This window comes from Pocillopora verrucosa, chromosome 8 (genome assembly GCF_036669915.1).
Source record: "Pocillopora verrucosa isolate sample1 chromosome 8, ASM3666991v2, whole genome shotgun sequence".
NCBI lineage: Eukaryota > Metazoa > Cnidaria > Anthozoa > Scleractinia > Pocilloporidae > Pocillopora > Pocillopora verrucosa.
Window position 1 is genome coordinate 23,676,297 of NC_089319.1, and position 23,368 is coordinate 23,699,664.

Genomic DNA, 23,368 nt, shown 5'->3' on the forward strand with positions numbered 1-23,368 from the left:
GGGGGTGGGGGGTCTTGGGGTCTTTCATTTTTTTTCTCTCCGCCCCCAAAACCGCAGACCGCTAGCAACACAAGCTAGGTAGCATATAACTGACCTTACCATGACATCTTTTTTTATTTTTATTATCATCATCATTATAATTATCGTTATTATTATTATTATTATTATTATCATTATTATTATTATTATTATCATTCTCATTATTAATCGCTTACAATGCGTATGCAGCGCAACAGTTACCAACAATTACTTACCACTCACTTACTACCTAACAAGAACTACTGAAGAATTCGGTACTTACATTACAATTCCGTTTTGCTTTATTATATCAAATTTAGAATGGGTATAGAAAGCATTTCGGGACTGCTCAATTTAATTTTACTTAACTTTGATCTGTGATTGGTTCAGAAATCTCGCGCCATCCTCCCCACCAATTAGATGCATAACTAAAAACAATCGTGACTTGGTCATTCGCGTTTTCCCGCGCTTCAGGCAGTTTGCGTGTTTGCACTTTGAGTTCTCATTGGCTAATGATAATGTACACCCCTGTTCTGATTGGTCACTGGGATTACTTTGGTTTTAATTTCGACACTTAATTGAAAACTGATATAATATAGAAGCTCCTGTAATTGCAATACTAACACGACTTTCTAAATCAATATTGATTGGTTTGTTTTTAGATTTTTGGCTAAAGTGAACCCAAGGACAGAGATACCAGTGATTGCAACAATAATATCCGGGGTGTTTTCTGCATTTTTGGCTCTAATCTTTGACCTGGACTCGCTGGTAGAAATGATGTCTATCGGCACACTCTTAGCTTATTCCATAGTGTCGCTGTGTGTTTTAATCTTGAGATACCAGCCAGAAAATATTGGACTGATCAAAGAATCGAGCAAGCAAGATGGTAGCTTGGCCACACCTCCTCACGGCCCAAGCGAAAGTTCTCCGCTACTGGGTAACAGAGGAGTCCAACAACCAACGCCAAGGACTGCTCAATTAGCCCTCTATGGTATCAGTGCTAGTACCCTCGCTTCCGTGGGCCTCAGTGCTGTGATAATCTATGGCTCACACGCCTTGTTACAAGCCAAATGGTGGGCAATCATTATTATTGTATTAATGGGCCTGCTAATGGTTGGATCTACTATCCTGCTCCTGTGGCTGCCCCAGAATAAGGTGTCCCTGGCATTCAAGGTCCCCTGTGTTCCTATGTTACCTCAATTGTCCGTTTTCATCAACTTGTTTCTCATTTTGAAGCTCTCTTACCTGACATGGCTCAGATTCGCTGTTTGGATGGTAATTGGTAAGTTACTGAGCAAACCAGTTTAAACGTAATAGCAGTTGGGGGAGGGGGGAGAAAGTATTTGAGCCTTTAGTGAGCGCATGCTCAACAACCCAGAGAGTATCTTTTAGCCACTGCCCTCTCAAACTAGACGAAGAACATGGTCAACTTTTATTCTGAGCGATTTCAACTCAACGAACTGCATCGCAAAATACGTTTTCAATTCGATTGCAAACATTTTTTCAAATGCGTTTTAGTGGTGTTTTCAATTACATTACTTGGTGATATTTTCAAAATGCTTCTCACACTTGCATCTGATTGGCTGAGAGAATGGCACGAGTTTCCTGGACCAATCACAGGGCCATGCAAAGCAAAACCATTGCAGTCTCAGATTACTTTTAACTCTCAGTGAAAAGTACTCTTACAAAGTGAATGTGTTGTGTTATTATCCAAGGAATGAGCATCTATCTGTTCTATGGAATCCGCCACAGTGTGGAGGGTGAAACACGCAGAGATGGAAAACAGATGTCGTAGCCTGACCAACCAATCACATAAAATGCACTGATGTTCATCTGAAGACAGCGTGCTTCGATGACAGATGATGAAGGAGAAAGTTCTAGATCAGAATACAGACTCCGCAAATCGTAACAAACTGAGAAAGAATCAAGTTTCCTTTTAAAAAAAACTCTGTGTTGTGTTAATCTAATTCATTTGTTCGCAGATGGTAAACTTGAAATTTTTACAGTGTAAATGTGTTTGAAATTTTTTGACTTGGTTTACTTGAGAACTATTGCTAAAATATTGGCAAATATGTTTCGATATGTTCTCTGTGTTGGATAATATCATCAGTTTTCGTGAAACGTCTCAGGTGATTTTTGGTGCATCTGAATCAGGGTGATTCATTTGTTTTTTCTTATTTCTCAAATAAATAAAAAACAGACTATTTAAGTAAGAAGGAAAGTTAAGTTTTTTCCACAACAGAACTAAAATACAATTAAAATGTTGTGACAAATCCTATTTAAAATAGCAAATCAATATCGTCACAGAATGTATTAATAGTGGTCTCCACGCTGAGTGGCTGAAAGAAATGCAGTTTTCAGGTAACACGATAAGGAAGAGGTAATGGAGGGCAGAAGAGAGTGAAATCATGGCAAAACAAGGCAGCATACTGTTAGAATAGTTTTGCGGCTTTAAAACTTTTTTAACGAAGGCTGTTGTTATAAACGAACGAATAGTTACATTTGAATAAAATATGTTGGCGCAAAATTCGTGCGCTTTGCTTCTGCAAAATCTTAAAATGCTATCCCAAATATTTCTCATGTGCATTCATGTTAGTTCATTACTGGCGCTTTTTTATTCAAAATTGCACTCAAAATCGTGTGATTAGCTTAACTGACATCACGAAAAATAAAGTGTGATCAACAAGTGTTTCTTTGGCTCGAAGGATTCGTGATTCTTTGTTTTCTTTGAGGATATTGCTCTATTCTTAATTCATAAAGAAAGAAAAGTAACTTCCGATATAAGAACGGAGATTTCTGCTATTTTTCTGTACATAATCACAAAACTTGTCTCGCTTTACGACACCAGAGTTTAAATTTTTTTTAACCTTCTTTAATTTTCTCCATACTGTACTCTTTAGATATCCAGTAGTAATGAAAGGAGAATTTGAGCATCGATCAAGGGTTCCTTCAGCTGGCGATCACACCTATATTCTCGTGACCACAATGTTTGATGGAAACAGTGTGGAGAAATTCAATGCCAGTCACTCTCAGGGGTAAAAGGGTCAAGACATTTCGTCTGTCTTAATGTTCCTAGCAATAGTGCAGTCTCCTCCGTGGTTCCCAAATCTCTTTATGCAGTCTCCTATTTACCTCCCTGAGGCCGTAATAAGGAAGAGGTGTTCGTGAGAGTTTTACAACGGGCGCTACCGGAGAGGCTGTGCAATGTTAAATGCTCTGTACATCATTTCACTATTCTCTTCGACATTTCTGAGAATAAGAATGAAGGGTAAATTTTAACTGGCTATAACGACGCGTCAAACATTTACACTAGACAATATTTTATTTCCTCACTTATTACATTAAAAGGCCGAAAAGGAATTCTATGCTACTAATATCAGGCAGCGGGGCTAGATTGAGTTGAGTGGTTGTTCGCTAAAAGGGTGCAGTCTGTGAGCTGGCCCTCATTACCAGCGCTTCAGCACGAGTGTTCCTTCGCCCGCAGGAAAATATGACGCCTTGAACAACGCCTGCCCGCGAGACGTTTGCAGAGGTCTATCACTGATAATAATTAGTGCCAGACCCCGTCAAACATCTCCCTAGCGCGTCTCAAACGATCCCGCGGGCGGATAACCGTGCGTCTAGCAGCCCTGATAATGAGGGCTTACCGGCAGGCTAAGAGACGTGTTTTAAGAGCCAGGGATTTTCAAAAGATTTCCTTTCTTTTCGTTAATAAACAAAACAAACAAACAAACAAACAAAAACAAAAGAGAGAACGACAAGGTCATTGAAGGAAAAATGGTCATCAAATTCGAGAGCAAATAGATTCCTTGTTGCATGGCTCATGTCGGGTAAAGGATATTTCTTTTAACATACTATTAAGTCAGAATTACCAGCACTCTGCAAATGTCTTGTCGGTGTTCACTGTGAAAGATGCAAGGGGATTCAAGTAGTGTGAACACAATACTACCTAAGATTTATATTTCCGCAAAAAAAAAAAAGAACCAAACAAATACGCAAACAAATTTTAAAAATCTACGCAAATTATACAGAAAAAAAATTACAGTTACTCTAACCATTGCTGATTGATGTGCAATCTGAAAATCATTACATTAAGCGAACAATTTTAAGCTCCTGATTTCCAGGGAAATATTACTTCAGTTATTCGCATTAGAGTTTCCCTTGTCACACTTTTTAGCTTTTACCAAATCATACAGCGTTTACTGGCGACACATTTGTACAAAATATCTTAGTCCGGGTAATTAACACTAAGAGACCAAACTAAATAAAACTAGAGCAGAACTGCGCGCGGTTACAAGACTATTACATGCTACACTGAGAATTACCTCAGTTTGGAACACAAAGCGATGAGTTTAAAGTTCTATTCAGTGCATTCTTCACGCATTTCTTTCAATTTTTCAATTTTTTTCTGTTTTTTATACTTCAATTTTTCTTGCTAGCGTCTTATTTTCGGGAGAGATTCACTCTGAATGCACTTCTCTGCACAACTTAGGCTTCCATCAAAACATGGATGTAGCCTGGTTACTCGGGTTCTGAGTCTGTTCCTTCTTCGTCAGCGGTTTCCAGCCAAGTCAGCCACGAGTTAACCTGAAATGAAAACATATTTTTGTCAGCCTGAACCAAACGCACCATGACAAGTAATTAACAGCACTGATCGTTACCTGAAAGAGAGCTTTTCCTTTGCCGGGATGCTTCTCACTCACATCTTCTTTCCACCTCAAAAACGCGTCCTCCTCCACAACTTCTGTATCGTACAACAACACAAACATGCGCAGCAACATACCTACAAAACAAGTATGGCTGTCTGTAAGAAAGGATATGTGCGCTTCAAATTCCTTGTCAAGTTACTGATACAGCCTCCGAGGTATTTCCAACCACGAACTTTCTTTCCGAAATTATTGCTATATCTTTTCGATTACAAATAGGGTTATGAAAATTTCACTGCATCGGAAATAGCTGATCAGTGAGAGCTACTCACACAGTGCCGTGGAAATACCTAAAGGAACTCCAATTTTTACGAACCAAACACTGAAATCCTAGGCATTACCGACACATTCACCTCCGGACCAATCATGATAAATCTACAAAATCTACAGAATTCCAACCTTAGAATTGCCATGAATAAAGAAGGTAAGTTTCTAAAGAAACTGTCGTGCTGCGTCGGTGGGACAGTGCAACAGAGTAATTTAGTATTATCAACTGAGTTGATAGTGTAAATTGGCCACCGCATAGAGTTTAGCTTTTAAACTCTTTAAGGTGGCCAATTTACGTTGTCAACTCAATTGATAATACTAAAGTACCCTGATAGAATCTACTCCATCAAGTAGTGTGATTGTGCTAAAAATTCTCGCTTCCTTCTCTGCCAATAAGATATTAACATAAAACCATTAAACCTTGAGTTTTTCATGGCTTCTAGTAAGATCTACCTCTACTCCAATAGACAGTCGTAAACACTTTGGTTTTGAATTTACTAGAGTATTCCAAAATTTTCTCTAATGGTAAGAGAGGTTTAAGACGTACAAAAGAGACACTCTAGCTTGGAAAATTTCATTATTGACCATACCTTTTGGAAAACTGTGGTTGTGACAAAATACTTGCAGTGCATACAATACGCTGACCTGGAAGAGAAAAAGATAGGAGACTTAAAAAAAAAGAAAAAAATAAACCCTAAAAATTCGTTTAATAAATGTACGTGCGGCAGACTAATTTGAATACAAATCGGTACAAAATTAAATTTTCTATGTTTTCGGATATATTTACAAGTGCATCTGGAACTGGTTCTGAAACACAGGAAGGCAAAAAATAATGAACCATAAAAGAAAGATCCATAAAATTCTCTTCTCTTGAGAGGAGCTCAAAGAATCCTAGGATAAAACGAAAAATGTATATTCATTTCCCCAAAATGATCTGGGTTGAAAGGTAGATATGGGGGAAATCAGTGAAAAGTTTGAAGAGATTGAACAAACAAGTTTTACAAACTCACTTGCAATTCGCTTTTCTCGTGAACAAACTTCTCCACCAAAGGAAGTAATTTCTTCATGGCCGCCTTCTCTTTCTCTATCCAGTCCTTTTCTGGGGCCTGTGTAGGGTCCAGGCCCTCACTTAGGGTACTGTCCTTAGTGGCGTATTTTAACAAACTATGAACAGATTATACAGTTTAAATTGTACATCACATGAAAACAATTTATACATCACTCTTTTTACCATTAGTCCAGTACACTTGTAAGCACTAACGAAGCCAAATTTCAAAAAAGTTTACAAAGAATCAGGGTTAGGCAAGACTATCATAAGGTTTTCATAAAACAAGAATTCGTCTTGAAAGGATTTTCACTTACCAAGTGGCAAGCACATTAATAAATTCCGGATTGGTGTGCCACGACGACTCGACGTTATCCTGCAAAAAAAGTTGCAGATTAAAAAGCAGATTCCCTCTATCATCTGAGCAAACATTTCTTCAGCCAGAAAGGATAATTGGTATGTTGGCTTCTCTTTTGTAAGTATACCTTGACCCATTTGTAGATAGCAGTGACGGTGGGATCTTCTTCGATTTTGGAATAAAGATCAGCTTGGATGTGAAGGAGAGGGAAAAGGAATACCAGACTCTGTGGAGAAAGAACAATCATCATTGATTTGTCAGATACCCATTAAATGCTGGTAAGTGCTAAAAGAGGATGGAAAGCTAAACTTGATTTGGATTTTTTCCGTCTAACCACATCCCCCCCCCCCAGAAGTGATTAACATGTGACTTCTCCCTATAATATCCATACATTATCCAGCAAACAGGTAATGAGAATACTCAAACTAATCAGGAAGGAGTTTTTGTCTAGATCTAACACCAAACACTCCTAACTACGATACAAGGAAATTGAGAAGTAGCTAGAGAAGAACAATAACACTGAGATTTTGGGAATTTAAGGGTTTAAGATGAAGGTTTTGTCACATGTTGCCTAATGGAAGGCAAAACTGAAGCTAACAAATTATAAACAAACTGACAGACAATCAGTTACTTAGAATAAAACATGAACGCTTGTTTACCAACCATAACTGGGCTTAATTAACCTAACACTGAGAAGAAAGGCAGTGTGAAGGCAAGGGAATTCACCCCAAATAAGTAACACAGGGATCCCAGTTGTGCCCAGGATCTGCTGGAGTCAGTATGTAAAGTCATTTGGTGTTCAATTGCTCATTCTCCCAACATAATTTTTTTACCATTACCCCCATTCACAAACCTGTTTTTCCAGAATGGACATGAAATTCTCACTTGCTCTTTCTCCCTCTGCAAACAAAGAAAAATCCAAAAAGGTAGGTTATACAGCCATAATCTCCATATGTTCCATTTGGATCCACTGATAAAGTAACAAGAGTCTTTGGGCATGCAAAGTTTTTCTGTATGTGGCTTCACCTCATTTTCCAAATGAAAACAAAATTGAGAAAATAGGACAAATGTTTTGACAGAGTTTTAAACATTTCATTGATAAAAAATTGTTGTCGTTCCTTTATGGATTAAACTGATAACTTGTGTCCATAACCAAGCCACTTGTTTCTTGGCTACATTCAATTCAAATAATAAATGTTATCTAAAAGGCAATAAAAATTTTATGTTGTTGACAAACCTGGTAATGAAGGCAACAGATCTAATTTGCTGTCAGTGAATTCTTTTACTAGCCACTCCTGAAGAATAATGTAAAGATTTACTTAGAATAAAGAAAGCAGAACGAACATGCAAAGGGAGAAGCACACAGAAATTGGCCAAAAAAATTTCCTTTAGAAAAGGATAGTTATAACATACCGGTCCTTTCAAGGCCTCTAGTTCCTTTAGACACAACAGGAGAGTTGGGTGGAAATTCCCATTTTCTGTCAGGGAGCTCACTTCGATTAAATTCAAAATTCCCTGTTGGAAATCAAGTCAAAGTTTTAAAATGTTTTATGCACTGTCCTAGAGAGATGCTGAGCAGCTAAAAGGATTTTTAGTCAGTGATCTGTCACATGAGGAGTGATAGAGTGGAAGAGTTTTACTTCTTCAGTATGTTCCCTACTCCTGAAAAGAGGCTGTGGTTAAAAAAAGATTACTGAAGTTGATTAAGAGTTGACCAAAGCTGTTGAATAACTGATTTCTGCTCTAAAAAAATGATGTTAGTGGAAGCATGGCCAGGACAGCTTAATCTAAATACTTTCCCTCCAGGGGGAAGTGGTTTCATTTCATTTAGCCTATGTCAGATTCCTCAATCTGACCTGGGACTTGGATAGGAGGGGGAGGGGGTTAGGGGTAATTATGTCGTACATTAAAATGCTTTGCTATCTTCACTTGCTTTATAAATAACTCAAGCCAACCTTTTTAGCCATATGCAACTTAATTGTTACCTGTGTTACAGCTTTAGCCATGAACTGTGCCATATGTTTCTTGATTTTCAGGTCCTCTTCCTGTGGGTCTTGGTGCTGCTCCAGCACACCTGAAACTCCCTGCACAACGAGAAAGAGCTATTTTGAAATTGTTTTGACAACAAAGTTCTACAAGGAAGTATCTGATGTAACACTAAGCAACAATGTACATAACTTGTATCTGACTATATAAATTCAATTTTTCACATTCTCAAGAAATGTTTGGGGGGAAATTAATTGATCTGTTGACCATAAAGATTCCACAACATCCATGCTTCGGTGCCCAGTTTGCATGAAAGTGCTAGATCATAAAAAACTTCAGCCAAGTTTTTCACAATATATAAATTGTAGGCTCCTGAGCTTGCAAAGTCTTCAAAGGTTTAGTAATCATTTCAGATCATAAAATTTGTTTGCTTCATTTCAAACCTTGCACAAGGGAGTGCAGCAAGCTTGCATATAAACTTGATTTACGAAGAAAGTTGTACTAAGATTATGTAAGTGGCTCACTAGACAGCCATTTAACTACCATTACTGTTAACCCATTACACCCTCATGTCAGCATGCATATTCTCTTCATTGTTCTCTATACATTTCTTAAGGAGCTGAAAAGGAGAATTTGTTTACAAATCACGAGCTTCTTTAGTTGGTAATCATTTCCTTTGTTCTCATGACCTTAATATGTGACTTGAGGGTAATATTGTAATGAGAAATTAGATGTTAGTCACTCTTGGGGGTCAGAGGGTTAGGTCACTCAGACATGAAGCAGAACATGTAAATGAACATAAAGCCTACCTTGATAAACATGTCTGCTGTTAACAGCTGTGACTTGTGCAAGGAAACAAAGAGCTGACTGAAACATTCCTGATCTTCTGTACCAAGACTTCTAGCAAACAGTTGACTGATGAGGCTTGTAAAATACCTTAGTATGAAAAGGAAAAAAAATTGATTGGGTTTGACATTTTTCAAACTCTCACAAGCAATTTATTTGAGAATTTATGAAGTCTGCATAAGATAGTAATTTCCCCTATCATAAAACAGAGAAAAGAATACATGAGGATTTAAAGCAGTAGCAAAACAAGATAACAAACTCAAGATATTTCACCAAAAACTTTTTATCATTTTGTATATTATGACCAAGTTCCTTCAGGGTGTAAGGAAGCAAAAAACACTTTTCTTTACTCAAATTTTTTTTAAATCAATTTAGAAAGCAATTTACAATACTAGCAGTACTGTTTACAGTAAGGAACTTGCAATGCTCACATTATTTTCAATACTAACTTGAAGTAAGTACATGGTAATCAGTTTCTTTCAAAACTCACCTTATTTACTATAAAAAAAGAACAGTATGTCTAGCAAACAATTGTCTACAACTGCATACCTTGCTCCTTTGATATCCTTTATAGCTCTTGTTGCAGTTTCTACATCCTTGGACTCCAAAAAGTCAGTGACAATGTTCTCCTGTGAAGATAACATAACATTCCTTAATCTATATAAACCACATTACAGAATTTTTGAAAGTTCAGTTTTAGTCAAATTAAGCTTTTTCATACAAGTAGAGTAAAATAAAACATTCTTCACTTCCATAGCAACATGCTCAATTGTGAGAGTGTTCCAAGTAAAATATGCCAGATATAATAAATAAATGGTTATCTAAATAAAAAAGTGGAGCAGGCCACTCACAATTTGCTTGTGGAGATCAGCTGTAGAAGGAGCTTGTGGTTTGTTTTGTTTCTTTGCTTTCTCAATTATGGGTGGAGCAGTAGTTCTGTTTAAGGGATCCTAAAATATTAAATACAAATTGAATTGATTTTTCTAAAGTAATTACATAAAGTAAAATCCATAAATTTTCAGAAATTGCTTTCATAAAATATTATGTACTTATTGACTGAAAGGGATGGTGGGACAAGAAAATATTTGTTTTATGTAACATCACTCAGTTTACCCTTTACACCCCAACATCAGTATGAAAATTCTCCATAATTTTCTCTATACACTTCCTAGGTTGCTGATGGGAGAATTTTGTTGATCAATCAAGAACTACTTTAGTTGGTGAGCATTTCCTTAAAGCCTGGTTTTCAATAGCAACACAAGCACAAGCGTAGGCACAAACACAAACATAAATAAAGGAAAATTTTTTATCCATGTGCTAGTGTTTATGCTTGGGTCAAGGCCATTTTCATGGTGAAATAAGAACTGTTATGCTTGCTTTTATGCTTGCCCTTATGCTTGTGTCACTACTGAAGACCAGGCTCAGTTCTTATGACCTTAATGTAAGATTCAGGGGAGATATTGTAAGTCACTCATGGGTTAAAAAAGCTTAAGGGAATATTCACACCTTACCAATTTTTTTCTCTCATTCTTCTTACTTATCAGCTTCTTACAGCCCTACCACCCATTCCCTTTGCTATTTACTGTAAACAATAATTTTAATCTCACTGTTCTCGAGAGATGAATCATGAAAAAATTGATTGATTGATTCTAAATTGATACTTACCAGTTGCTTTTGAGTTGGTGGGGTTTGAGATCTGCCACCTACATGTACACTAGGCCTCTGAGACGCAGCAATTGAATCCCTTGCTGGCCGCAAACTTATCTGGAAGGAAAAAAAACAGATAATTTCAATATTTAAAGTGTGGAAAATTGACAAAAGCTCTTAACTTTACAACAGGGCACAGATGACCACAGGTGAGATAATGCTTTTCAACAAGCCTCAGTTGTTTGAAAGGTGGACAACATTATCTACTGGAAAAATCTCTATCCAGTGGTTAGCACAGTACGTTTTGGATAGCACTTTATCCATTAAATGGTGTTATCCACTCTTTCAACAACTGGGCCCAGTGGAAGGGCACAATCAAAATGCATTAAGCTATCCACTTGATAGGGATTAATCCTGTAGAGAGTGTTAATCTACCCTTAAATCAACTGGGACCTGAATTTTAAACATGTTATTTTAAGACATACAGCTTTGACAACACAAGTGCTGTAAAGAAGGTCTATTTTCCAGGTCAGGCCTTTACTAGCATTGTCTGTCTTCATTTTTTTTAAGCAACAATTTAAGTGGAAGAGTGTTGATCATGATAGGATCTTTTTCCAACAAAAATACAACCACTGTAGAACTCAAGAGTAACATACCTCTCCATCTGAACTCATATGATTTTGCCGTGTTGCTGGCCTCCATCCCCCTGTAAACAATGGTTCAAAAAAGTTTTTCAATCAGCTCACCAGGCAATTGGTTAGTTAGCTGGTCACTCTACATTTAAGGGACATTTCATACCTTTTAGAAAAGGATATGTCAGGCAGCTAATTATTTCTACAATGACAAGTATTGTTGGTTAGGTTCCAGTCTTAGTAAGGAAGGAGTTTGTAATGTCAAATTTGATACTTCTAGGTTTGTGGCAGAGGTTGCATAGCCACCATTGGAAGACAAATTAACATTAAGGGACCTTTAACTGAGTTCCATACCTCCTGTTGGTTTTGAGTTGTTTGCTGCAGAATTGGAGGACATGGTTGTTTGTTTGGCTGATGACAAATCAGCCCATGGGTCCCGAGGTGCAAATTGGTCATAATCATCATCATGATACCTGTAAATAAAATAAACATCTTATCAGTAGGTTCCTAAGCCTTTTCTTTCAGGATAATTCTGATCATTTGGTACATACAGTACCACTCACATAAATGGTAACCAAAAATGGAAATAAAATGTGCCAAAAAATCACATGTAAATGCAAACAAAAAAAGGAATGTATAAAGATCAAATTTATAACTTTACTTACTGATATAACTATCAATCTTCAATGGACATATGTGCTGTCATGGCAATATTGCAGATTGCAGATCAAATACAATTTAAAGAAAGAGCAAGTATTTTGAAACCCATGAAAAAAATTCTGAATGCTGATTTGTGTAAATAAATGAATGGCTCATTTTCTTCTGCTTAATTACAATAAATAAACTCTTACTAGGACCCCTTCCAAACTGAGATCAGGTGTCTAAAATAAAGTGGTCTACCTCAAAAGAAAACATATTGCAAAAGGTGACTTGTAATTTCAACAACAGGAACTAAAGACTTAACCCTTTCACTTCCAAGATCACATGAGTAATTCTTACTGTCTGCCTTTCAATTCTTTTGATGTCAGTTCAGAGAATTTGGTGCTGGATCAACTTATAATCCTTCAATTTATTTTTTTCTTCACTCTCATCACTTTTCTGCTTGAAATTGGTCTCTCATGTGAATTAGAGGGTGAAAAAAGGTGTCCAAAGAATCTGAGTGACAATACCTTAAACCAAACCCAGACCTGTCTGGGGGTACTCCACCAGGTCCAAATTCTTCAAAGCGTGGACCAGAGGGACGAAATCCATTGTCTGTGACAAACACATCATTCATGCCTCTGCTCATCTGTTGGTGCTCTGATCCTCTCCCAGCTCCTCTACCTATTCCATGGTTCATCCAGTTACCAGGAGCATGTGGTGGGATGTTACGAGGTGCATGGCCATGAACTGGAACAGGGAAACCAGGTCTACCACCTTGATTCTAGAGAGAGAACAATTTTAGGTTAATAATGACAGAATAATAATAATAATAATAATAATAATAATAATAATAACAATAACAATAATAACCATCATCATTATGAAAGTAAAAGGACTTCTTTATTGAGTGTAACTTACAATAATCTACATGTGGCCCCCAAAAATATCGCTATGTCACTGTTTTAAAAATAAAAAGTTTTACTGTAACAGACTTTATTTTCTAAGTTTTTAGATACACAGGCTAAATGGGGTGCTGCACTTCCACATAATAGGTAGACAGCTTCATAGCCTTGATGCACCATAAAGAAAAAAAACTGTGTCTAGGAATATTTTCAAATTTTAACACCATTCTGTGCTCCTCCTTATATTCCAAAGCCCCAACAGCCAACAAGTATGATGACCCAGGTTCAAGGTAATCTGGAAAGTCAATTTAAAGAACTTGAATACAAAATCACCCAGGATAATCAGGGGCACTACACATTCATACAAGGTACATGCATGGGCTGTACAAGGACTGCACCAAGTTACCTGCCAGGCCTCTTGGCGAATCTGCTGAATCATTTTAGGCCCTGTCTCATGTACAGCCTTCCGTGGAATCCACTGTCAAACACAAGTAATAACAAATATATTGCATTAAACTGTAATTCCCAAGACCTGAGTGTTCATTCTCCCCTCTAGCTTCTATGTATTTCCTTATAAATTAGTTGCCAGAGTTTGGTGTCAGATCAAGCAACTTGTATTCAATAAGTTTGAGTATTCTCATTACCTGTTTGCTGGATAATGTATGGATATTACAGGGAGAAGTCACATGTTGATCACTTCTAGGAGTTAGAGGGTAACCATGAAATGTCATGATTACACTCCTGGTAACACATCATGCAACTATTCTCTTATCAAGTTGAGTCATAGAGGCAGGCTACTATATAATGTGGTTTTTACCTTAGTATTGCGTAGTTCTATGACATCTTCAATCATGAACCTTATGCGAACTGGAAAGTCCCCACGGCATAAAAGCTGCTGGGTGCGCTCAAAGTACTGATCCATCAGAGACTGAAAGAAAAAGCCAACAATTAAAAAATAAAATAAACTTAAATGACTCAAAGACAAGTGCAATTCCTACAAAGCTGACAAGACATCCTGACCAGTCTGAATATTTTCCTATCTTCAAGGAGACAAGTGTTAAAACTAAGAAATTATCAACTGTGGACATTGTTTGATAAAAACACTCAGTTCTAAGAGATAGCCAAGAGATAAATGTGTGGTAATTAATGAGAAGAATCCAATTTCCAAGCTTGCATATATAAGAGGAACCTAGTTGAAACAAAGTAGTGACGAAGAAATTCACACTCAAGTTACTAACTCCAAGGATCTACTCTGAGCGATTGTTAATCCTTAAGCTATCCAAACTGATTTGTACCTTAGCTTTGGGAATGTCCAGTCTAGGTCCCACAGTTCTCATCAAGTAACAGAGACACTCCATGGACTCCGACAAGTCTGCCACTGAAGCACGCTTCTTCTTGTCCAACAGCTAAGGAAAGAGGAACCATAAATAAGCTAACCTTTTACACCCTAACATCAGAATGCAAATTCTCCATACTGTTAAGGTACTGACAAGGAGAATTTGTTTAACAATCAAGAATTCCTTTAGTTGGTGATCATTGCCCTTATTCTCATGACCTTAATGTGTAATTCAGGGGTGATATTATGGGGATATATTAAATGCTAGTCACTCTCAGGGTTCTCCCACAACCCAAACATATGGATTCCTAGACTAACTAAGACTAATTTTTTACTAAAAGATGGCAAAAGTTATGAAAAGGTGTTTCTGCGGATGTGATTCACTGTCTTGAAATAACATACTTAGTCTTATCACTAAAATATTCTTTACCTGCTTAATGCATCTGTGTACAATGGCCTCATGCAACATGTCATACTTATAGAGTTCACCTATTTGCAGAAAATCGACTTAGTGTCAACAAATAACTATTATCTTATACAAATTCTTCTACAAAATGCAATCTTTCTGTTGACTTCCTTTTGCCCTGCTTACAGATTCTGGTGTAATACTTACAGGAAAATAAATTTCTGTAGATTCTTCTGAACAATAAACCCTTCAATAGAAGTAAATGGTATGCACAAGAAACAAAGTTTTAAACACCAATTGAGAAAAGATAAACTTGAAGGACAAACTTTTTGAACTTGTAGTGAACATTTTATTTATTTTTTTATCACCTCTCAAAGTAAAACAAGGTTGGGTGCTGTTGAAGTTTATTTTACTTACTTTATGAACTACTAGTTATTTCCATGACACTTGTCTGGAAAGCTCTGCTCTCAACCTACCAATGAAACGTATGTTTCCCAACACTTTACGCTTAATAGTAGACCGTTGTTCCTCCTCTTCCGGTGTAAGTGGACCATCTTTTTTATCAAAAGCTACCATACAAAAGGCATTAAGATGCAATATTAATATTGTCAATCAAAAGCTAAGGACTTTGCCAACTACACAAAACAAGCAACCCACTGACATCAGCTAAAAGCATCCTGTTTAACATAAAAATGTAGGTAAATGAACGTTTCATCGTTTGTCGCACAATGTAGAGTCAGACTATCAAATGTATTGATACTGATGTTTCAACTCCTCAAATGCAAGTCTTCATGGGGTGATGAGGTGAAAAGTTTGCTTGTATTATGTCCTGTTTTATAGGATTTATTAACACACCATGGAGAAAAAGAAAAGTGGATTTACTAACACACCATGGAGAAAAAGAAAAGTGGAACACCTACCACACAACTAAAGGGGAATGCTAGAAATGGGAAAAAGCCAAATGGATGGATTGATTGATACAACAAAATTGGAGAAATATAATGTGTGGTGTTGGACTTGACAGTCTCTCGTAAATCTACCTTTAAAAATAAAAGCTTCAGACATACAGCATCAGCCTAGTTAAAAGCACTTTCAAGGTTCTAAGAGCTAAACAGCAAAAAACCATCAAAAAATAATACAAATACATTAAAAATGCATTTGCTTCATGTCAAATTAAAAAATGTCACCATGCAGAAGGTATTATTAGATTACCTTGACTAGCTTTGGTTCTGTTGTTGAATTCATCCTCACACTGTTTGAGAAGCAAACGTCGGAATGTCTGAAAAACACCAAGGTGATTAACAAGCAACTTCTCTCTATAACATCCAAACATTATCAAGTAAACAGGTAAATGAGAATACTCAAACTTGACCGGTTAAAGTGGTTATCTTGACCTAAAACCAAATTCTTGTCACTTATTGATAAGAAAATGTGTAATAGTTTGAGGAGAGAATTAACTATCAGATCTAAGAAGAGCCTTTTTTTAAGAGAAAACCTTGAACAGGAGGCTAGACACTAATTCTTTCACACAAATATGTGCCACAAAATTCAGACCTACATGTCATGTAAGGCATGTGACTGAATTCATGACAATAAAATCCATAGAGCTAGTAATGTTCAACAAAACTTTACCATTGAAATCAAGGGAACAATTAGCTTCTTTCAAATTTGAGGCTATGATATTCAAATCTTTAATAGGAAACCAATTATATGGACTTGTTTTAGTCTTAGAAAATAAGACCTCCTAGAACACAATTTATAGTTAGCAATTAAATTTACTTGTAAACTTAAAGTGGTTAAGCAACAGACTTCCCTTTAAAAGCTATGCAACAATTACAGGTGATAAAACCAGCCATGGTAATAGTGCAAGGTTTATGTTTCTTTAAAAAATGTTAGCTAAAAATCTTCCAGTAAAAACAGAGATAACAATTTTTTTGGTGATAACTTTCAAAGTTGTACTTACCGAGTTTCCAGTTTTTCCAGGATCATCAAAGTTTGGTGCCTCTTCACTAAGCCGCAGACACAGCTGGGCGTACATAGAACTGTATTTTGGTTCATCAAGAGCTTTTTCAAAAACCTTAACATAGAGAAACATAGTTGAGAAATACATGTAATTTATAGAAAAAAAAATAGTATACAAGCTGTCAAGAATCATAAAAGCATGGGTCTTGGGTAGGTCTGCATAAACAAGTCTGGGAGCATAAACAAGAAACAACATCTCAACCATCCATCCAAAATAATTATCTTACCATAATTCTAAGGAAGTTCTGTAAAAGCCCCATACAGGTAAGGCATGTATGAACAACTAACAGATGTGAAGAGAAAACTTTGAGACAAAATTTACTCCCAGTATTAGATTTCCAGAGAGAAAATATGAATTTCAAGAGCAGAGTGAATGCATGTGATGTAAACAGTTTATTGGTCTTAAGTATTAGAGAGTAGTATTTGAGCTAAGCAATTTGCTCTTACTTCTTGAAATTATGTTAAATACACTTACCAACAGAATCACACCTTTGAGAATGTACTTGGTCTCAATACCCACTCCAAGCAGTTCATTACATAGTTTATCAAATTTATCCGGAGTTAGTTTATTAAGGATCCTGAGGGAAGAAAGGCAAGAACATCTTATATCAAGAAGCTGGAATCTTAGTCCCACTGGCTTTTCTATCACATACAAATCTTCATATGCTTTGGAATAAAAGATCAAAAATAGGATAGAACACTAATTTAATAACATTAGCAATTAGAGTAAACATCAGCAATTAAATTACAGGGTTCCTTCCCAGAGGAAATGAGTTCAATGTGTACTAAATGGAAGCATAAATAAGTGGTAAGCCTGAGGCTTGCAATATAGTTTTCTTCACAGTTCCACTTGTGTTTAGAAAATCTCTGAAAAACAGAGACAGACAAAGACATTCCTCCAGAGAGACACTTGTGCTCTCAAGAGAAATTTTCTTGTTTCCCAAAGGAATGATCAATATCAAAGTTGTTCTCTTAAGAACACTCGGGCTACAAAATAAAATTCAAGCTTCTTAATTAAATTCAACAACACCCCAATCATTTTACAACAACAAAAAAATTCTCATCATTGACGTATGCCTACGAAAAATCATTTTTACAAGAAAGAAAAGACTGCATCTGTTCGTAAAATCGATGGGTTCCAACGAAAGAAAGCTCAACTGACAGTTGAAGTCACAAATTAGACTTTACAGTGTCGAGTTTTCAAGCCATTGTAAGGCTACATCAAAAATGGTTACAACATTTACGTACAGATCACATATTCTTAACCACTGAAGAGACCAAAATTATCATAAAAACCTTAATAAATGCATAAGAGCAAAGAACGACATTTTTACCCTCGGACCCGTCGAAAAACCGCTTCATCGTCACGATATTGAAGCCGGTTTATCTGTGGAGGGACCCATCGTTGAAAAGTTTGCTGCGAGTGAACTTGGTTTTGCTCTTGTAACGGCAGCGATGCGGGTACAACCTCCCTGACTCCGGAAAAATCTGAAGATTTTGCCCCGCGTCCGTCCACTTTTGTAACTTTTCACTTGTCTACTAAAACGCGTTGTTGAAGGAAAACCTGCAAAAGAAGAAATATTTCTAAACAAAGGCGAGGATCACGCCATCATACCAATTCGCGAATTCTTTTTTTTTTCCAGCGCATATAGATCTCTAGATACTTAATAGAAGTACAAATTGTTCAAGTTAGTTCATAAGGCGAATATTTTGGCTCAAATCTTACCGTAGAAAAAAGAAAAAAAGGGAAAATTATCGCTGATTTCTTTCGCCCGCTTTACTCTCAATGATATCCCGTGTATTCTAAGCGATTTTTCTCTCTAAAGCGTTCCCAATATGCTATACGGGCAGATACCCATAAGGCAGTTTGCAATACGGCACAGGACTCCGAACATACAGGACACCAAATTAAAACGGCCGGAAAGTACAGATAACAAAGTCTGGCTGATCTAATGGTACAATTTTAATCCAAAATTTGATAAAGACGGATTAATTAAAGAGAAGTTTCCAGAGATTCCTGGTGAGATAAATCTCGTGATGGGAATGTAAGTTGTTTGCTTCTTGACTCCTTGACTCCCCCCATCTTAGTCTCGTACCCAGACGTTCCGCGGCCAAGCGGTTAGGATCTGGATACGCGATTACCCCGCAGGGGCCGGGGTCTCGAAAGCGGCCGTAACATACTTGTACAATCAAGCGTTTCAGTTGGAACAATATGTTTGTATTTTGGCAAAACTCATTATGATCTCTCCGGAAAGGAAACATTTTTTTGCCGTGAGGGCATGGGTTGACGATTTTGAGTCGAACTTGAAAAGATGGCGCTAGCGAACTCAGTAAATGATGAGACAAACTCGTCGTAATTTAGGCGAAATGAAAGGGGGAGAAACCTCCAAAAATAGCGCTGAAGAATAGAATACGTGCCAAACGAAAAAAGGAAAGTGTTGGAAGCTAACATTTCAGCTCTAGCTTTCGTGCTTCAGTGTCAAACACGATTTGGCAGACTGATAAAGAGTGCGGGGGAGGGTCAGTTAAGAGAAATCCATTTTGCAGTTCTTGGTGGCTTTTAATGCTATTTTGAATCAAGGTACTTGTACATACGACGCAACGTGAAACTAGTGAGTCCTGTAGAAATAAGAACAATTTTATTATTTGAGTTAGTTAGTTTGAAAATGCCTGTGACGTCATGTGAAAACCAAGAATACCGTGTCAAAGTCATTCGGCATTCAGGCAAAACAGTCAGACTTTTAAAGAAAACCTTCAGTATAAATAAATACTGGAAGCTTAATTCTACGTGGTCGAACAGTTCTTTGAGTAACTTGCATTATTTTCATCTAGTCATCTCAAAGCTTGAGATGTCATTATCGGGTCTGGAGAGTGTTTTTGTAAATGCAGATCTCCCCTCTTGCTCTTATTCTTCCGGGTTCTCTTTGTTTGAGACCCTTTCTGTAGTAATTCCAAAAAAGACACTCTGTACTGCCTATTCATGAAGCCGTAAATGAGAGGGTTGCTTGCATGACTTACGAAAATCAATACAAAAGATGAGAAGTCTAGCCACAGAGGAAATTCAAAATCGGAGTTTAAAATCTCGATGAAGTTGACAACAGAAGCAGGAACAAAGCAAATTATATACGATACAACCACTATTATAACAGCAGAAGTTATCTTATATTCATCTGAACTCAGTTTACTTCGTTCTTGATGAAAATGCAGACTCCAAACTCTGTTTCTGTGCAGTTTCACGACTTGAAAAACACGGAAATAAGCGAAACAGATAATTACCAGAGCTGGAATGGTCATTGTGCCAACTAGGAAAAATGCGTACGAACTCTTCGTGCGAAATCGAAACAAGCAAAGGCATTTGCCAGGATCGAAAGCATAACTCGACCAGCCTACCAAAGGTGGTACAGCGTACATCAAAGGCAGTGTCCAAATGAACGAAATAATAATCATAATAGACTTGGTAGTGAATATCTTGTCGTATTTTTCCTCATGCATAACCTTGAAATATCGATTAATGCTGATGGTTGTTAAGCTGAGCATAGATGCGAGCACAAACTCCACAGTCAAGAAAGCTGTGATTTGACAAATAGTTTCGCCAAACATCCAGTACCCTCCATTTATAGCGGTAACAAGCATAAAGAATATGTTGCAGCTCTGAAGTGTGTCCGCGACGGCGAGGTTAGCTATCAAAATATGGCTTCTAGCTTTCAGTCTTGAAGAACTTTTGATAATCCACACAATGAGAAGATTTCCAGCCACACCGACAGCCATTATGAAGGTAAGAACCAAGCTGCTACATGCCACAGCTACCACCGAAAACATTGCGTGTCTAAACAGTTACAGATCGTTGATTACCTTGGCAGTTTTGCAAATTTGTTTACTGAACCGCTTTCAGTTCCCTTTCTAATGAAAACATCCAATTCTTTCGGCTACAAGATGCCTTTGATAAGGCAGCGCATGTGCAAGTATGATGAAATTAAAATCTTGCGGCTAATGTTTAAGAACTTATCATAAGTTTTTTATAGTAAGTAGAGCTATCTGATCAATGTCTTCACGACAGCTTGAACAAAGTGATAAATGAAGTGGTGTTCGACTTTGTAACAAAAACATTCACAGCTCACCAAGAGTCCACAAAGTTTCAAGTGGATTGTAAATTGTGTGCAATTTATGTTTATTTGCACGACAGAGTGCCATTAGTGCAGTGTAAATAAAGGAGTGGTTTTATAACAAAAAAATAGATGCTTCGCGAAATTTTCCATGGCTAAAGCAACTGTTAGGTTGATATCGATTAAAGAACAATCTATAAGCTGTAAATCGAAAATTGAACTGTAAAATTCATCATCGTTTTGACAGAGATATTGTTAAAACAAGGTCATTAACGAAGCCTGTTTACAGCCTCAAGGTTAAATCGCTTTGCATAATTCATAGAAATTTAACTTAACATAAGGCGGATATCACGAAAAGTAACCACAGGAAAAGGTTTTTGAAACAATTGTGATTTTATTGAAAAGCAATAAGGCAAAAAAATTATCATTTTAGATTTTGGGTAAGAACTAAGGCTGAAAACTCCTCGATAACAATCCACTATACATAAATAATTAATGAAATCTATCTTTACGTCCCTCTTGAGTTTGCATAAACTTTCCTTCGTCAATTAAACGATCACTTCAGGCGCCAGCGGAGAAAAGCGTCGGCTTGGAAACGAGGAAAATCACCTCGTACCTTTGTTAAAGAGGCGAAGACTGGTAACGATACAACAGCCAGTTAAGAAAAAGACGTTTGCTTGGTCAGCGAGATGGTTGTGCATCTTCAGCATGTACGATTGAAAGAGGGTGCGGGGTCAGTCTCGTCGACCAAACTTAAATGCATTGTCTCAAATATCGCCTTTACATTGTGAACTCAAGTAATATGTTAGTTTATAATGAGTGGTTTTTGACATGACTTGTTGAGTCCTACAGATTTTTACGGGGACATTTCAGCCTCAGGATCAGAGGTTTCCACAAGTTGGGCTAGCTGCTTTATTGGAATTATGCACAGCTTGAATGCGATTGTGCATCATTAGGGAAACTAAGTCTAAGTTAAGATCTCGCTTTCTGGATAGCCAAATATCCTTCTTCTCAGAAGACGTGTTTCCTTTATCTTTAGTAATCTTTCTTGGGAATATATCTGCATGGTTCCTTTCAGCAAAAGGAGCTGAGCAACACACATCCATTTATTAATCCGCACTTCACATGTATTATTTTCATATGTTCAGACTAATTTTTAATTGTCGTCACTTAACCGGTTTACTGCGAACTAACAGAATGACCAGCTCCCCAGTTGGCTTGTTAGCTCAGTTGGTAGAGAACTGCATCGGTATCGCAGAGGTCATGGGTTTAACTCACGTACAGGCCTGAATTTTTCAAGTTCATGACTTATTCTCACTACTAAGTTAGCAGCGTGCATTGCCACAAAGATCACCTGACTCTCATATTCATTTATTAATCCGCAGTTCACATACATGATTTTCATGTATTCACAGTCATTTAGGCAAAGTAATAAAGCTCACTGTAAGATATGTAACAAAACGAATGATGCTGTTGATCAAAACTATAACAAAATTCTCGAACGAGTACACTTAAGGTTGATTCCACCGAATAACTTCTGGAAACATGGATTGCTAGCCAAAGATTAGATTGAAAACTAAACACATGTGATAGAGAGATTTAAAAAGTCATTTGCAGTCCAACGCAGTATTGATAGTATTGAGTTTTTCGTTTCTACAGCTAACTTATCAACCATCATGTACACAATGTTGAGACGACTTAGTTAACCCTTAGACTCCCATGAGTGACCGAGACAGAATTTCTCCTCACTACACCAATACAATATCAAGCAGACAAGTGATGAGAATAAAGAAAATTATTGATTCAATACCAAATTCTCCAAACTAGCATCACAAGAACTATATGGTAGACAGTAACGAGAATTACTAATGAGATCCTAGGAGTTAAAGGGTTAAATCTCTCTCTTCCAAAAATTTTAAATAAATTTTAACCGAACTTAGGACCCAGCAAAACGCATACTGAACCGTTTCCAATTTAGCCTCAGCTAATCTAAACGTTGATTCTTATTTACGGTGTTAAAAACCTAATTGCTAACACCTGGAAATTTTTTTTTTTTTACGGAATACGGTTATACAAATAAATTTTCGAGATCATTCGAACGTCCAAACGACACTTATTAAGTAAAAGTTCGTTTATTTAAGCAGCACGATATGTTTTCTTAGCCTCCTGTACGAATATATACATCTTAAATCGATGAAAGCAATTTTCTGTTTTAGCAGTTTAGTTTTTAGCTGTTACCGTGATTTTCTACGGCTTTTTTTTTCAATTACCTATTCCTCAAAGAAGTTAGTAGTTTCGTACCACCCTTAGACAGATTTCGAACCCAGGTATTGTTTAATGTTTTCCAAGTAAAAGTAACAATGTCAGTTCCCTTATTTTCAAATCGAAGTTTTCTTTGTACGAGACAACTGCTCGAGGAAGACTAAAACTCAGTATTTTCCTTAAATGTCAT

At 36.9% G+C, this 23,368-nt stretch overlaps 3 protein-coding genes across 3 annotated transcripts in view; 1 reads left to right on the forward strand and 2 right to left on the reverse strand.

The window, feature by feature from the left end:
* Positions 1–2,729, forward strand: part of LOC131792563 (cationic amino acid transporter 2-like) — a 5,002-nt gene extending 2,273 nt beyond the window's left edge. The window contains exons 3-4 of the mRNA XM_059109973.2: positions 681–1,300; positions 1,734–2,729. Coding sequence (XP_058965956.2) covers positions 681–1,300; positions 1,734–1,813 — 700 coding nt within the window. The 3' untranslated portion in view covers positions 1,814–2,729. The remainder of the gene's footprint in view (positions 1–680; positions 1,301–1,733) is intronic.
* Positions 2,730–3,339: 610 nt separating this feature from the next.
* Positions 3,340–18,639, reverse strand: LOC131792564 (eukaryotic translation initiation factor 4 gamma 2-like). Its single transcript, XM_059109974.2, has 27 exons — positions 18,540–18,639; positions 18,148–18,377; positions 17,289–17,391; positions 16,755–16,868; positions 16,004–16,070; positions 15,268–15,360; positions 14,816–14,874; positions 14,345–14,455; positions 13,867–13,977; positions 13,456–13,527; positions 12,675–12,928; positions 11,860–11,978; positions 11,530–11,579; positions 10,892–10,990; positions 10,078–10,176; positions 9,776–9,855; positions 9,190–9,316; positions 8,380–8,478; positions 7,808–7,909; positions 7,632–7,689; positions 7,248–7,294; positions 6,522–6,620; positions 6,354–6,412; positions 6,002–6,155; positions 5,582–5,636; positions 4,680–4,801; positions 3,340–4,605 (listed from the first exon to the last, which is right to left on the reverse strand). Exons 4-27 carry the CDS (start codon positions 16,827–16,829, stop codon positions 4,540–4,542), a joined length of 2,277 nt encoding a protein of 758 aa, XP_058965957.2. The 5' UTR covers positions 16,830–16,868; positions 17,289–17,391; positions 18,148–18,377; positions 18,540–18,639; the 3' UTR covers positions 3,340–4,539.
* Positions 18,640–19,645: 1,006 nt separating this feature from the next.
* Positions 19,646–20,632, reverse strand: LOC136282752 (melatonin receptor type 1B-B-like). The gene has a single exon (XM_066170565.1). It carries the CDS (start codon positions 20,630–20,632, stop codon positions 19,646–19,648), a length of 987 nt encoding a protein of 328 aa, XP_066026662.1.
* Between the last annotated feature and the right edge of the window lie 2,736 nt (positions 20,633–23,368).

Bases quoted from the DNA above. Each gene is read 5' to 3' on its own strand.
- LOC131792564 (XM_059109974.2), bottom strand. From the start codon at position 16,829: ATGTACGCCCAGCTGTGTCTGCGGCTTAGTGAAGAGGCACCAAACTTT. The intron at 14,456-14,815 runs GTAAAGAATATT...CTCTTTCCTTAG, and splicing joins TACACAGATGCATTAAGCAG to CTGTTGGACAAGAAGAAGCG. The intron at 9,317-9,775 runs GTATGCAGTTGT...TTTCATACTAAG, and splicing joins AAGGATATCAAAGGAGCAAG to GTATTTTACAAGCCTCATCA.
- LOC136282752 (XM_066170565.1), bottom strand. From the start codon at position 20,632: ATGTTTTCGGTGGTAGCTGTGGCATGTAGCAGCTTGGTTCTTACCTTC.